Source organism: Falco biarmicus, chromosome 7, assembly GCF_023638135.1.
Source record: "Falco biarmicus isolate bFalBia1 chromosome 7, bFalBia1.pri, whole genome shotgun sequence".
In the NCBI taxonomy this organism is placed as follows: Eukaryota; Metazoa; Chordata; class Aves; order Falconiformes; family Falconidae; genus Falco; species Falco biarmicus.
The window spans coordinates 50,640,136-50,656,329 of NC_079294.1; the positions used below are offsets into that span (position 1 = coordinate 50,640,136).

Genomic DNA, 16,194 nt, shown 5'->3' on the forward strand with positions numbered 1-16,194 from the left:
GCTACCGGGGGGGGGGGGGCGGGGGGCTGCCTGTGTGTGTGTTCCTGGGGGGGGGTGTGCCCTACCTGCGGGGAGGGGTGTTGGGGAGGGGCCCTACCTGCGGGGAGGGTGCCCTACCTGCGGGTCCCGGGGCCCTGCCCGCCCCCGCCGGCGGGGGCCGATGCGCCCGGGTGCAGCACGGCGGCGCCAGCGAGCGACACCGGGTGACGCAGCGCTGCGCCGGGGGCGCCCAGCAGCGCCCCGCAGCCGCGGGGTGGGCCACGCACCCGGGACTCGCACCCGGGCCACCGGCCGCCGCTGGCTGCTAGTCCGGGCTGCTGGGCCGGCGGGTGGCGAGGGCGCTGCGTGCAGCCTGGCCGGGGCGGGCTCGGCTGCCTGCGGGCGGCACCTGCCCGGCCCGGGGTCCCCTCCCCGCCGCGGGGTCCCCTGCCCGGCCCGGCCGCGCAGCTGCGGGCACAGCCCGCTCCGTGCTCCGCAAAACTGGGGGCACAGCCCGCGCCCTGCGGGCTCCGCGCTCTTCTCGGCGCCGGCTGTACCCGCTCTAGATGCCTGCAGTACGGAGGAACCCAGCTGCTTCCCATGGGATGCATCTGCATAGAGGAAGAATTCCTTCTTTAAGATGGGTAATAAGCAAACGATATTTACTGATGAACAGCTAGACGCCTACCAGGTAAGGTACCCCGGCTGTCAGCTGGGGAATAGAGGAGCAATCCGCGTATGTTTGTGGGGTGGGGTGGGTTTTTTCCCAAACATAAACGCAAGCTTCATTTGTAGCCTACAGGCATATATTCTGCTGTTCCTTCCAGCAGCTGTGATAGTATTGTGAGGCTGGGATGCTGAATATACTCAGTTTAATTCCCTTCTCTATATACAGGGAAAAGAGTCAAATCCTCAAGGTCTGGACTAGGAAGCAGGGTGAAGACTGTGACTAGCTTGACAGTGGGAGCTTTTAGTAGGATCTTTCTCTTGAGTGTTTTGTAGAGAAAAGTGGAGCAATAACCTCTCCTTCTCTGCCTGATGCCTTTGGTGACAGTAGAGGGGAAAGGAGGGTGTGTGTGTGTGTGTGTGTCTTGTCTAATTTCACTTCTTTTAAGGACAAGTCACAGAAACACGCTGAATGTAATTCCAGCATAGGTATCCCTGTGCTTGCGTCCACTCCCGGATGGCAGTTTCTTACCTTAAAGCAGTGTGTGATTTATGTCTACGGATGGCTTATTGGTGGTACTTTATTTACTTCACATTTCATGAGCTGGATTTCTAACAGGGTAGAAAAATAACAGTTCCTAGCTTTCTGTCACGTTTCAGTACACTGCAGATCTGATTGAAACGGGCTGCAGGCAACTCTCTGCACACTGGGCATCTCGAAGGAGTTTGCTAGAACACAGCAAGGCAGTGCAGGAGGGGAAGCAGGGGGGGAAGCAGGGGTGGGAGCGTGCTGGGGCGGCAGCTGCCCGCTGGTGATGAGATGCAGGCAGGGCTGCCTGCGCTGCTTGGTGCCTGGGGGATGGACACACGCAGAACTGACAGCGCAGGAAATCCACATTTGGTTTATCTCCTGATAACATGAGGGACAGATCCAGCGCACACAGGAGTAAATACCTTCCTTTTTACCTTCATCTTTGACTCAAGCCCTTGAAGTAGAACCTATGATTTTAAATACTGATTTTCTTCGGAGTTGCTGCTAACATGGCTTTTCACAGGTGTAGATATTTAGCCACAGATAAATCCCTGAGGTTAGGGGTATATGTTGAAACACTTTAAAATGTTATCCCATGCTGAAAATAAGGCATAAATTCAATTGTCTTATTAAATGCCTAGGCTTTTTCTTGTCATTGCAAGAAATGGAGCTTCTTTAATTTCCGTGTGTCACACATCTTACCCTTGCCAGCAGTCTGTCACTGTAACATATTAGTCTGAGTTAGTGGTCTTAGACTTAGTAGTCCAAGACCCAAAAACGCTTTTTTACATCCCCGCTGGAAATCAAAGGTCTGTAAAGCACCAATGTCTGTCTTCTGACTAACAATGAAAGTGAACACAGAACAGAGCACAACTGCAGTGAAACAAAACAAAATCCAAATGTAATTAATGTTATCTTCTCGACATAAACTGGCAAATGCAAGAGCTGAAATGTCATCCCTAATCCACTGCTCTTCATGTAGAAATTGCTGTTCTCTAATGGCTTTTGCAGCCCCTGCCTTTCGTGACGCTGGGTAATTGATCTCAAAGCCTGGTAGTAGTTAGGCTCAGTGGCTGGAGTCAGCTGAGGGATTTCTCTGTTACAGGCCAGCTTGTAGTTCATTAGTCTAGTGCAAGATAATTTTTGACAAGTAATAGCTCTTGTTTTACATGGTAACTACAATAAAATAACAAGTTTCAGGACGATGGCTAACATCCAGAATTTGTTAGGTAGGAATATCAGCCTCGTGCCATGAGCAATCAGATAAAGCCCTTACTTACGTGGCTGGTGCTTTGCCTCTGGTCCGTGAGTTACTGCAGACCTCTTGGATCTCTGAGGCACACAACTCCTGGGCTTGCTGCTGTAGCATCTGCACAGGGCTGCTGCCTCTGCCCTGCATTCTGGGGGAGCACTGTGCCTGCTGTGGTACCAGTGGGGCTGCTGGACTTGGAGTTTGCCATCTTAGCTGCCACCTTCTCAATTTGTGTGGTTCCTTCAGAACGGAAAAGGGGAGAATGGGGTGATGGTTCCATCATTTTTAAAATGTGGGTTTTTCATTTCTTGAACTGGCAGTTGGGTTGCCAGGTCCTCTGAACACTGGACCACAGTAAGATGCTGGCCACCAGGGTCCACTTTGCAGTGGTCTTCTGTGCACAGCTGTATCCCACTGCGCACCCAGGCATCCGTATAGAAATTGCTTTTAAAATGGATCATTGATTAATCTTCCCCTCCCCAAACAAGAACAAGGCAACTTCTTGTGAATTGTATGTCTGTGAGTTGGTCCTGTACTCCTTACAATAATACCCAGGGTTACAACATCTGTAGTATCAGTATGGCAGAAGCAAAGAGGCAACTTGCTCCTTTTTGTAAAATAGGTCGGTTTTTTGTTCAGTTCCCCAACAGTTCCTACTAGAAGACTGGTCAAAACTTCACTCCCCTTATGTTAAGACTTATGTCTTTATTTGAATATATTTCTGGCCATTGTATTATCTGGTTGTAACTTCTGCCATTTTTGTCCTTAATGCAAATTGCACTGCGCATATAGCACCTAAATACTACTTTAGTAGTGACATTTTTATAATTTTTTAAAATGCATTATGTTTTAAACGCTTATTCCATGGGAGATACTATGAGATGGGAAAGCGAGAAGTTCGTGTGCTCAAAGTATGGTAAAACCGTATGTAAGTGGCTTTGGTTTCCAGGAGCAAAGATTAAGCTGCAGAAAAAATAACCTGCTTGAAGAGCTAGTATACATAAATCTTAAGTCATTAATACGATATTAATGAAATAAAATAACCAAATTTGATTTGTCTAAAACTTTCTGAAATGCCCATATATAAACTTTTTTTGCATATGAAGTGCCATATCGAAGAGTCATTTTTTTAGCAGAACCTTTACACTTAAATAACTGTAAATTGGGTCACCCACAAGATGACCTCAATATTTTTAATAGACAAGGGTTTTAAATACTTTTCATTAAGACTGGCGATGGGTGGCCGGTTGAAACTGTTTGTAAAAGAGATGCATAGTAGGACTTAATAATATTAAGCCTCTCAGCTTTTTTCATTCAAAGTAGGTAGAGGCAAACTGAAGAAAGACCAGAAAGCTGCAGATCTCACACACCCTGTCTCATCACCTGTTCTTTAGTTACTGTTCTAGTTGACAGGTCTTCACATATTAATAAACTTAGCGAAATGTTTTGGAAGTTAGGCTTTTGCAAGTGTTGGTTTCCTTACTGAGATTCACCTCATTTAAAGTTAGCTGTGTAAGAAAATGAATTCTACAGGGGATTGCTGGTTCTTACGCCCTCCGAGTGCTTGACAGTTTGGGAGGGGGGGTTGTGTGTTGGTTTTGGCTTGGGTTTGTTTTTTTTTGGTGGTTTGGGTTTTTTGTTTTTATATAAAATGCAAAATCTAACCAAGGTCTGGCTAGGGCAGAGGTAAGTATTAACCAGCAAGAAAGATGTGTTTCATTGCCATCAAAGAGTGTTTTAAAATTCATCTTTTAAAAGTTGTCTGTAGGTTTTGGAGGTCAAGCCTCATACTGAGACAAGAAAACGAACAGGAATTGTAGGCTTTTTTGAGTGATGCTGTATAAAGATGCTTGAAGCAATAGAAGATCCAGGCAATACAGTACAGCGGCATCAGAGCCGTGGGTTGACCTCAGGGCGCTGCATTTCCTACCGAGCAGGATGTGCAGCAGCTGCGCGGGGGGCATAGGCAGCCTGCACCCCTGCTCAGCCAGCTTGTCGCCCTTTCTGGAGTTAATTGGATAAATGGTCTGAATTTGATACAAACGTGGGTCTGATTTTTTTTTCCTAATAGACAGAACGTAGAGAATATAGGGCACAGATATTTTGTATCAGATATTACTGTTTTTATTGCAAGCTATTTCTTTTTTTATTTGTTCATTAATGGGATTATTTACTCTGCGTTATTTAATGTAGCCTCAAAACAGACTGATATTTATCCTGGCTGTGTTCTAGGCAGTTTATTGCAATAAAAGGTAGTAATATGAAATAATGACTTACTGCTTCTACACAAGAACTTGTCTATTACAGAGCTAGTTTTTTGCTTTCATTAAAATTCTGGTCAAAGTGGGATTCAACTATAATTCATGAGAATTGTGGAAAAACCTGATGAAACAAGTTACGTTATGATCTGTCAAGAAATGCCATTTATAAAGTGAAACTGGGTCATCAAGCTAGCTATCCTTTGCTTTAAAAAGCTGTACTTCACTTAATTGGGATCTTTGATGAAAATGAACCCTTTACAAGAATATAAAAAGTGTGTTCATCATCACAGGTTCTCCAGGTCCTTCTGTAAAAAGTATTTTCCAGTTTGATAGAGTATTGCTGCCTAAGTGCAAATTTAAGTAGCATGGTCATGGAACAAGGGTTTTGTGAGATTATCCTTTAGTCAGATTCTGGTTTTATGTTACCAGAATATATATTTTATATACACTACTGGTTTTCTAGTGCATATATAGATTGAGCAAAATTCCATTTATTGACAGTTTGCTGCTTCTTTGGTCTACAGCTGCAGATTTTTCCTCCTGAAACTCAGTGAGTGTTTTAGTTGTCCTGCCTGTGGCTCTGAAGTGTACGTGATTACGAATAAAGGTGGTCTGGATGTTAAAATCTCCATTGACATTCTGACGTAACCAGCTTTTTTAAATGATAAAAGTCCATATACCAATACTATTATTAATGCAGATACTAACTCTGGCAGGATTTTTCTGAGTGTTTAAATCTGGATGCGCTGAAGTACTTGCCCAGCTCAGCAATGTTGGCTGGTGCTAGCCTCAGTGACTTCCAGTAACTCTTTATGTATTCACAGTGATGAAAATACATCAATATCTTGCTGACTCAGTCTTGCACAACTCTATACCAGTCTTAGTTGTATGGCAGCTAGAATGAAAGTATTGCAGTTGTAAAATGTTACCGGAATAGTTAATAATAGATCTTCCATGAAAGTTCTGTTGTTTCTATCTAGCACCCTTTAACTTACATTTTTGATTACTTTATAGGACAATGTTTTTATGGTGTTTTGATTAAGTGTTCTTATACGCATTGTATACTTCTGGCACAGTGCAAAACATCATTTGTGATTTTAAAAATGAAACTTCTGAAATAATTTGTTTGAAACGCTGCCATTTAAAATGCTGCAGCAACCAGTACTTCTCATTTCTTAAAAGCTGCTCAGTAACACAGCTGTCTGTCTTGCCTTGAGGTTATTGTCAGAACTGCTGTTGGTCGCTGGTTTACTTCATCTGTGGCTTGCTGGCTTTTGTTTGAGACTGTTTTACTAATTGGGAGTGAATTTGTATTGCTAAGACTTCCATATTATTTCCTTATATATAAAAATTCCCAATGGAGCTGTTGTAGGATCAGAACAAACCAGCTCTTATGAAACTATACGTATAAAAGGCGGAATGTATGTATTGTCTTAGAGGACAAACATGCATTTAATGTGTTTAAGAAATATTGTTTCGCAGTAGCTTTGTGTACTTGGGCATTGCTATTCTTTCATCCTGTTCCTTTCTCCAGTTTTTCTTCTTCTCTGTAGAGAAAAGTCTTGCTTATCTGTGTGAGGTTTAGTTTTATTTGAAACCTGTGCTTTATGCACATTGATACTTGCTTCAAAAAGTGGTGAGTGATAATTTCTCATTCAGTGACTTCTGCTGCCATTCACAAACTGCGCGCCGCGCTCTGGTATTGGCAGCGTATCCAACAGGGCAAATGACGTGTGGTCTGACACAGGAGCCATACCTCATGTTACGCTCTGTGTGTACGCTTTATGTAAAGTACCAGCATTCTTAGCACAATTATCTCAATTTTTTGTTCAGATAACTGTAGAACTAAACATAAAGCAGAACCGACCTAGGAGTTTGCAGCGAAGGCTTACAGACCAGTGGAAAAGGTAGTGGACCACCATATGTCAGTCTGTTCCTGTTTTGGCCTAAACCTGCAATCACCTGATGTAGGAAATCAAAGAATAGAGCTCTAACAGCCTGTGTATTCTGCTCTTTTGGGAAGTAAATTTTAAGAGCAGAGCCCGTTAACCCTACTTCACAGGCAGTGTTGGGTGACTTGCAGAAGGTCACGCTACCAGCCAAGAGCAAAGCTAGCCGTGGAAGCTAAATACACCAGCTGTCTCTTTTCTCTGCAAAATATTTTAAGAACCAGTTAAGCCACCTAAATGTCAAATTTGAAAACCAAGTCCCATTATACAAGCTAATGATCTCATTGAAATCAATAGGAAATTTTGTTTGTTTTATTTTATTGACTTTGCTAGACATAAGGAAGTTAAGCGGGTAATTGCAGATTTATTTAAGTGGTATCTTACCCTCCCAAAACTGCCAGTGATCCTTTGTCAGACATCTAATTAATTTGATTATCAAGAGCACAAGGACAGACTGAGTGGGACAGTTGATCTTGGAAGAGGAGCATGTGTTTTCCCGGGGGCTGGGGTAGGGGACCTCCCAGCCTCTCTTTAAATAACCTAAAACCCGCGAGGGGCCTTCTGTTAGCAGGAGGTTTTCAGGCCATTGTATAGCCTTAGAAATAAAAGCAACGTTTCTTAGGATAAATTCTTGCCAGAAATCTTGAATCGATAAGAATTACAAAAATTCTGGTAACGTTTCTTTGTTCAGTATTTACTCTGCGCTGGCCTGGCGGGAGCGCCAGTGCCTTTAGTGTCCAGACAGAGCAGCCAAGTTGCTCTTTGAGTTCTTCATGAACTCAAATACATTCCACAGAATAGCAGATGGGTCCCATGATATCTCTGGCTTGAAGGGAGATGGATGTCGTCATATGCATAAATGACAAATGCTTTCTAGGACCCGCTTCACCTTTCCTTATGAGGGAGTTACTTTAACATGGTAGTTTACTATTTATTGTCCATCATTGTGTATTTTCTGTATGAATGAAGTAGCCAGAAGAAAATTGGATGACTCACCTCCGTGTTTCTTTGGTCAAAAGTCTTTAATTAAATTGCCCGAGTCCCAGCAACTATATAATCTGATTTTGTTATTTAGACCCTTGTTCCATCATGACTTTAATCCAAGTTAGGACTGTGCTTTCAAAAAAAAAAAAAAAAAAAAAAAAGGGCCAGTCCTGCACCTCTTTCCTGCCATCACTAGATACTAGATACTTGAGCTTCATCCCTTGTACCAGCACCGCTGGTGCTCTGTTCGAAGCTACTGGATGGAAACAATCCGAGCTGGGAGTGGATCTGGTTTTGCTAGGTTCATTGCCAGACTCGTGAGTTTCCTCCGTGGGAGTTCTCTGATGCAGTTCTAATATCTGTGGGTGCGAGGTGGCATGAGGGAAGAGGCAGGAGCGAGGAGCTGGGAGCAGCAGGAGTGCAGCTGGGCTCCCATGCGGTGGTGGCTCGGAGCTGCGGCGTTTGCCTCGGCCGCCCCAGACCTGACCTAATGGTGAGCATTTCTGAAGCGCTGCGTGCAATCTTGCTGTGGGGCAACAGTAGGGGCCAGGTCACAACTAATTTGTGGTGCTCTGACCCCGAGTGGCATTAAGATCTCGGCAAGTGGCCTGTGAAACCACTAAACCACTGTAAATGCTTTTTGGACACCGCCACCCCCCACCCCCCCCCAACACGCAATTCCACGCCGGTGGCAGGCGCGGCTGGAGCACTGCAGGCAGGCAGTGGCCAGGCATCGCTTGCAGCTATTTATTGTAAAGGTTTTCAATATCAGTGGGTTTAGATTATGTTAGTTAAAATTTTGTTTGATTTAAAAAAAAAAAAAAAAAAGCAGGCAGTAGTGTTTGTTGTCAAAGATGTGAGGTGATTCACGTTAAAATAAAAAAAACCCAGACACGTGGACCTCCAGTGGGGATGGATTGTGATCTGACCTCTGGGTGTGTCTTCCAGTGGTATTTTTGCATGATTCCTGCGAGGTAAAGGGTGGCTTTTCTTTTTCATCTTTATCTCCATTTGCACATAAATTCCCTGTCAGCTTTCTAGTTAAGTAACAGTGCCTGCCGTTCTCTCAGGCCTGTATAATTACGGGCTGATTGCTGCCGAGGGCATTGCAATTATTGGTGAAATTGCACCTGCCTCACCTTAGTCAATGAAGCATCCTTAAGTGACGGTTTGACTGTCAGTGTTGAATGTGCTGGAATTAATGAAGACTTAACCAGCTGGCTCCTGTTTCACTTTGCGCGGTTCCAGACGATGTGCTGTGGGTGTCGGAAGCTCACCCGGTGCTTCCCGCTGCGCCTGGTGCCACTGTTGTGCCCCGCAGTGCCGGGGGAAGAGCTGCTCCGCCACATCGTACGGGGAGCGCAGGCAGGTGCCGTCACTGGTGCTGCAGGACCGATGGTGTGCCCGCACACCCGAGACAAGTTTGCCCCAGCTGGCTGCGATGGCGCATGTCCCTCCTGCCGGAACGGGCGCTGGGCCGAGTGGCTCTCAGCCACTCTCTTGTCCTCTGGCGGGTAGCACCGGGGGTCACGGCGGTTGTGTGTGCTTTTAGGTCAGACTTACCAAGCCCGATGTTGTTACCTTGTCACTAGCTGATTTAAAAATACAATGAATTTCAAATAAGGTTCCATTGAAGGAGGAAGACTACTAAGAGCTGAATTCCCAGGCGAGTGCCTGGCTGTATCCCGCAGGCCTGAGTCAGGCCGCAGCAAGAGTCGTGGTTGTTCCCTAAATACACACATCCCCATCAGCCACTGGCTCTAAGACAAGATGAAGTATATTTTTTTTAAATGTACAACCTGAGCAATGTTCTAAACTGATCATCCAACAATCCATTGCCACCACTGTTCCCAGGTCTGGATGTGGGGCAGAATTTGCCCTAAATACGCGTTGGACAAGACCGCGGGGATGAGGGGATATTTCTGTTAATGGACGGGACTCATTATTGTGGTTCCTCACAGCACCTGAAAATATAACTTGTTTTGTGACTGATGTAGAAAGACATATAATGGAAACTATTTCACTGCTCATACTACGGCGCTTTTGTGAAGTGTGTGAATTCTTCTAGCAAAACACAGTTGTTTGTATGGAGTGAATGCAGTACCACCGCAGAGCCGTTTAGAATGCGAGTGAATGTTTGTAAGCTCTTCTTCCATGCTCAGAGAGCTCTGCTTTGCATTCTAGTAAGTTACTCCACGCGCTGTGGTGCCGCGAGGCCAGCGGAACGGTTTGCTGTCCGGAGCAGGGGCTGTCCCTTTCCCCATGGTCCCGACGGACCGGAGTTTGCAGGCTTCACCGAAATGACCACAGCACAAAGTAGTTGTTAGCAAAACCAGTTAATAACCAAGTACATCACCTTTATTATTAAATTGATTGCCTCTAATAGAGGAATAATCCAAGTTAGAAGATAGTTTTCTTCATCTATTTGTTATTTATAACTTTCTAGATCCATTTAGTGAATGTTTTTGGCCTATACCTTTACTTTTTTGATTTAATTTTGTTTCTAGTCTGGTCATTCCACAGTGGGGAAGTATTTCAGCAAGCTGGGCTTTTTTTCTCCCGAAGTTCCATATTAACAAAATTGGTTTTATTGATAGCCCTGTCCTTAGGATGTTTCAGTTATTTCGTAGCATATATTGCTTTCTGAGTCAAAAGCAGATGGCATATCTAATGTTTTCCTGACAGATCTGAGTTTCCTTCAAAAAGATGGGAAATTAATTCTTTGCCATTGTTTTCAATATCGCTATAGTACAATAACACATCTTGTTTTTTAACAGGATTGCACCTTCTTCACCCGGAAAGAAATTCTTCGGTAAGTAAATTGTATCAAATTTTTCCTTTGTGATTTGTATGGAAGAGACTGAATCTTTTCTCTGACTTGTGAGGAAAACCAAATAAAGCCAGCTATTTTGCGTGAATGAATGAGAGTATAGGACTGGACTCAAGATACAGTTACAATATATACATGTGTCTAAGGAAACAGGTGCTGATTAGCTTGACGTCAATATCATTGGCTTTTCTAGGGATGAGCCAGTGACTTTTATGAAAGGAATGTGCTGCCTTTCTGCTCGGTTATATATACACACACACACATATCTGAAGGTACATCCTTCATTCAGTACATGTTTTGGTATGGACTCAAGTGCGGAGAAAACTGGTGGAACTTCAGTTGCAGAGCGCTGAGAATGCTTGTTCCTGTGCAAACTTTCCCTACAGAAAGTCACGGGGGCTGGGGTCGCTTTTTGCAATTGAAGGACTTGGGGTTGTTTCAGCAGTGATGGACTGAGCCAAACTGAAGTCATTTCTGCCTATGTATGGGCTGACTTCTTGCCCAGGATCCTGCCGTGGATTCTTGATCTCTAACCATTCAGATTAAGGATCTGTAAAAGCATGACATCGATCCTGTCCTGTCAGTATACCTGTTTTTTCATGAGGATTTTTGCTGTATTGGGTAGTGAGAATGAATCTGTGGTGTGTATCTAGATGTAGGAGCTCATAACGCTTCAGGATTCTCAAATTTGACTAGCTTCTCAGACATAAGAAGCCTTTGTTTTCATAAACATTGGGAACTGCTTTGAGATCAAAACCGGACGTGGTCTCTGAGCGAAACGTTCTTTGCCACCACTCTGTTGCTGTAAATGTCAGGAAGATGGATGTTGTGTCGAGGCAAAAACTAACGGCTTTGAGTGGTGTGCTTTGTTTTTTTGCTGGAAAAATAAGAGGTGGTATTTCAGCTAATTTCCTGCATCCCTTTTTCTCATTACTGACAGAGAAATGATGCACTCGCTCCTCAGCAGCGCGCATCTCTGAGACCGCTGTGCAGTAACAACGTTGCAATACCACCACCTCAGCCAGAATTGAATTTGGTTCAGGTCCCTCTTCTATAATTATTCTGGTTTAAAATTTAGTCACGTTGCTGGGGTACATTTTAATGGTAAACGGTGTGACGGAGTCAGGATGTGCGTGCAGCGAGTGGGTGACAGCTGCCTAAAGATAAGCTCAGCTTAGTGTGTGCTGGCCCCAGCAGAGACACTGGCGTTCTTGGGGTGAGTCCGGGCTCCACAAAAGGGAATTTCCATAGCATGAATGTAACTGCTTTAGCAAAGCGTTTCTTGGCTGCAGACCTCCAGGGGTGGTGTGTAGTGGTTAGCTGTAAAGAGGTGCTGTTCTGTGAGGGTGATGCCCTACAAAACGTCGCGCAGCTTGAATAAAACTGAACAGTAGTTGTATGTTCCGTCAGGGCTGCCCTGTTGCTAGTCCTGCTGGAGGATGCTGACTTTGGTAAAGCCAGAATTTGTTAGGGCAACTTGTTTAGAAAAGCAGCTGTGAGAGAGACATGTAAGAGACTTTGTGGTTTAGACGTCAGGAGGGGTTTGATGATGTTCTTGTACCGTCATCAATTCCAGTAGTTGGATACAGAATAAAGGATGTCCCTGTGCAGCCACCAAACCTCTGATACATACATGATAGAGGCAGAAAAAAGCCACGACACCTAACAGTGTAGTGTGATTTGTTGTATATCCAGACCTTTAGCCACCTTCTAAGTCTTTTAACAGTCAACAAATAACTGCTCTTCTGTTTCACAGGGCTACTTGAGACACGAGTTCTGAAACCATTTGTTTGGATTGGATAAACTGAAAAAAAAGGCTTTGTTTTTCTAAAATCCCCTTTAAATTGTTAAAAGCTTTATAATTGTATTTGTACTATGTTTCTATGAGAGAAATAATTATGAATTAAGGATTTTACATTTTATGTTAGCTAAGGTTCTCTTTGTAGCTTTGTATACTTGACCTAATTGGAGAATTTGGACCCTTCCAGGGTAAGTGGTTTGTAGACTGTGATACTGTGTCATCTTGCTTTTAGGAGTAATTTCTTTTTCTTCCTGGGGATAATGTCTAAGGAAATAGTGGAATTAGCCTGAAAGACTCATTGATTTCCACTGCAAGAAAAGTGACTCATTGTGGTACTTGTACACATCTAAAGAAAAAATTGTGGACAAATAGGAAGCCTAAAACATGTGCAGTATGAGCCCAATTTAAAGAATAAGACATAAAATGTGACCAGTTTTATAGTAAGACTAACATTGGTGGGGGGAGGATGGCTTCGGAACTGTATCTGTGTTTTACAGTGATAAAAAAAGGAAATAAAGGATCAAACATCTCCATGGAAGTTGCAATTAGGAATCTGCTAAATCTCAATAGGCAAACTTTTTTTTTAATCTGGAAAACAACATTTCCAAACTAAATTTGAGCCATCATGTGCAACTGAGAAAACACAGAAAGTGTACTTGGAAAAATGCGCTGCAGATTACAAGAAAAGATATTTGAAAGTAATGAAATCAGAAAATGTCCTTGTGTGATAGGCAAGCAGGAATGTACAGTATTGCAAAATCTGACTATGAAGTAAAGAGTCAGCAAGTTCTGTTCTCTTTTTCTGGGTTGCAGTAGATAAAAAATACTTGAGAATGAGTTTGCGATGTGCAGCTTTGACAAGCAGATAAAAACTGGCTGAAATTAAGAGATTTCTGTACAGAATTGTCATAAAACTTTCACATGCACTCTTCAGTTTTTCTTGACAGCTGAGACTGAGAAAAAACTTACACTGAAGTTTGATATCAGGGTGCTAAAGATAATGTTTTAGATCGTGCTAAACCCCAAAAGAATAAATGATCTGGATTTGCAAGTATTTTTTATATAACAATACCCTGGGCTTGATTTGTAGTGTGTGCCCCATGCAGAACCTGAGACTGTACTGGATAGGGGACCTTTGGTCGTGGTGAAAACAGCTCACAATTTATTTCTGTAAGAGCACTCTGTGGTCCTGGAGAACTGTGGCAGCATAAAAGAATACCTGAGCAGAAATGGATCTTTATTTTCTCCTTGATTGAGGCAGATTACACAGTACTGTAAACGGCGTGGTGCTGGACAGAACACTACATGTATCTCTTAGAAAACTCTGTCATTTGAAACTACATTTGCAGACAGATTATTTTTTTAATAATATATATTATTTTTATATATTTTATTATATATATGATAATGTTTTTTCCCTTGCCTGGCAAGTGTGACTTAAGAGTAGAGGAGATTACTAGAATTCATAGGACTTGATGAAGGGAGCAGCACTGAATTGTGGAAAAGATTCTCCTGCTCTTCGGGAATGGGTGGATGCTTTTCTATGTAAGAAAGTCTGGCGTGGGGACAGGGGGCAACAGGGACGGGGGGGCATCGGCAGCTCCTGCTGTAGCTTCTTACTCTGCCTCTTCCTATGAAAGCAACTGAGCACCTTTGACAAGTCGCCACTGTAGTTTGTTGCCAACACTTAATATTTGTGTGTATGAGGATAATATTGCCTGTTGAGGTTGCAAGCTCTGTCTGGTAAGGATAATTTGAACTATTTTTACATGCAGCTTGCTGAAAGTTATCTTTGTTGTAGGTTTTACATTTTTACAGTAGTGAAAAAGCTGTTCTGAATATTTTTTTGAGGCTTATGGTAACTCTGAGAGGTGCTGTTGTCATGGTAGACCTGGTCATTTAAATAGAACGATGAAAGAACAGTGAAGTGTCAAATGTGACAAATAGTATTTAAGTTAAAGCAACTCTGACAGATTGTTAGTAAGTACTGTTTCTCTAAAAAGCGTAGAAATGTGAATAAGGATTTTTTTCTTGGTTTGTTTTTCTTTCTTCAGTAACATGAAAGGGCATAAGTGATGCCAATGATAATGCCCCAGATTGTTAGAATTTATTGTGAAACGGAAGCGTAGCTTCTTCCAATACAGCTTAACAATACATTCTGTATTTCGTAACTGGAGTTGTAAGGAAACAATCTATACCCTGGGAACAGAACAAAGCGTGCACTTAGGCTCAATTATATTCTTTATGTTAGGCTAAGGAAAACTTTTCTGCTTGTGGGCTCTGTATGGGAGAGAAGCGAGACGCTGCCTGCGTGACTTTTCACCCTGTCTGCATCAGAAAGAGCAAAACCAAAAATACTTATGAGGAATGGTGCAACCTTAGAATATGATTGGGAGCAATAGATGTTTTTGGGGTAAGAGCTTAGATTAATGGACAGTGAAAAACGGATGCTCTGCTTGAAAAGTACACTGTAAAATGCAAAATATTAATGTCTGATTGGAAAATACTTAGAAGAATAAGATCATAGGAGTAGTTCTGTAAAGTCCTAAAATCACGGGAGAAGGACTAGTCACTTGGAATCGTTGTATTTCCTCTGCTGCTGTAGCCTCGCAGTGTGACGTGTTGGCTCACGGGGCAGCATCACCGGGCTGAGAGGTGGCTGGCAGCAACGCCAGCAGCGGCGGGTGTTGGCTGTGTACGAGCTGTTGGGTGCACATTGCTGTCTAAGGAATTACAGGGTGGCATCAGGAGGTATTTCTGCATGCCTGAGGTGGTGTTTTACTCATAAAATGAGTTATGATCCCCTCGTTAATTAGCACTTCCAGATTTGGCATGTCCCCACCTGGACTAAGAGGCAGTAAGCGCTGTTCTGTGTTTCTCTAAGCACCGCAGAGCGCTCACGGGCACCGTACAAGGGAGGCGCAGGTCGGGCGCGGTTCAGGCAGAGCCGCATTTCTTGTGCAGGGACACAATCCAGCACCGAGTAACCTTACCAAACAAACAAACAAAACAAAAAAGGAATAGTTTTTTGGCTTGAGTCAGCCACCCTGGCAGGCTCACCGTCTGCCTGCATGAGTGTTGGCAAGGGCGCGAGGGAAGGGGCACAGCTGTGTGCGTGGGGATGGAGGGACGAACATGGCAGTTCCAATTTAGATCGATTTAAACTGATGTGAACCAGCATGAGACTGCAATTAGGTGAAATGGGCTTAAGTGTTTTTATCTGTCCCTGCAGGAAAAGTAGCCCATCAAAAAGCCCAAACAACAACAAATCTATTTTCTGCTGGTTTAATGAGCTGAATCAGCTCTCTGAGGGATCAGATGAGTGGTAAAGCTGGCACAAGAGCTAGAGCAAGCAACAGAACTGAAAATGAGGAAAGGAGAGATGAGCAAGACTTAACGTTTTGGTACCAGCACGGTGTTGGAGTGGCTTGGTCTGACTTCAGTGTGTAAGACTTTGATACTGGCATGGATTTAAGTTAACATAAATGCAGGGTGCAGTCAAAGAGGTGGCAGACACATTGTCTTGATTGATAATCTGAGTGTGGATAATTTGCACATTATTAGGAAATAGTAGAATTTATGAGTTTAAGATGAAGAAGAAATAAACATAGAATAATGGAAATGGATCTAGGAAAAAAAAAATCTAAGTGAGACTGCAGCAGAGGCAAGCATGCCTGGTAAAGAGAAAAATAGAAACCATAGATCATTATTGGTGCTTGATAGCTATTTATCACCAGAAAACCTAAGTACACGCTTAAGTATTAAAGACTGTTAGTTTTGAGATGTGCTTAACACAACTAAGAGGATTCTCATGGGCCCAGGACAAGAACGCATTAGAGAATGTCAGATAATATAGACGCATTTATGTTATCATTGATTCAAAAAAAATTCTGAAATATTTATAGGACAGCTGAGAAATTTTTAGAGTTGTTACCGATTT

The 16,194-nt window shown here is 43.2% G+C and overlaps 1 protein-coding gene across 1 annotated transcript in view; it reads left to right on the top strand.

Annotated features, from left to right (window-relative positions):
* The first annotated feature begins 200 nt into the window (after positions 1-200).
* CIB2 (calcium and integrin binding family member 2) overlaps positions 201-16,194 on the top strand; it is a 49,704-nt gene continuing 33,710 nt past the window's right edge. The window contains exons 1-2 of the mRNA XM_056347659.1: positions 201-670; positions 10,401-10,435. Of these exons, the coding sequence (XP_056203634.1) occupies positions 620-670; positions 10,401-10,435 (86 nt within the window). The 5' untranslated portion in view covers positions 201-619. The remainder of the gene's footprint in view (positions 671-10,400; positions 10,436-16,194) is intronic.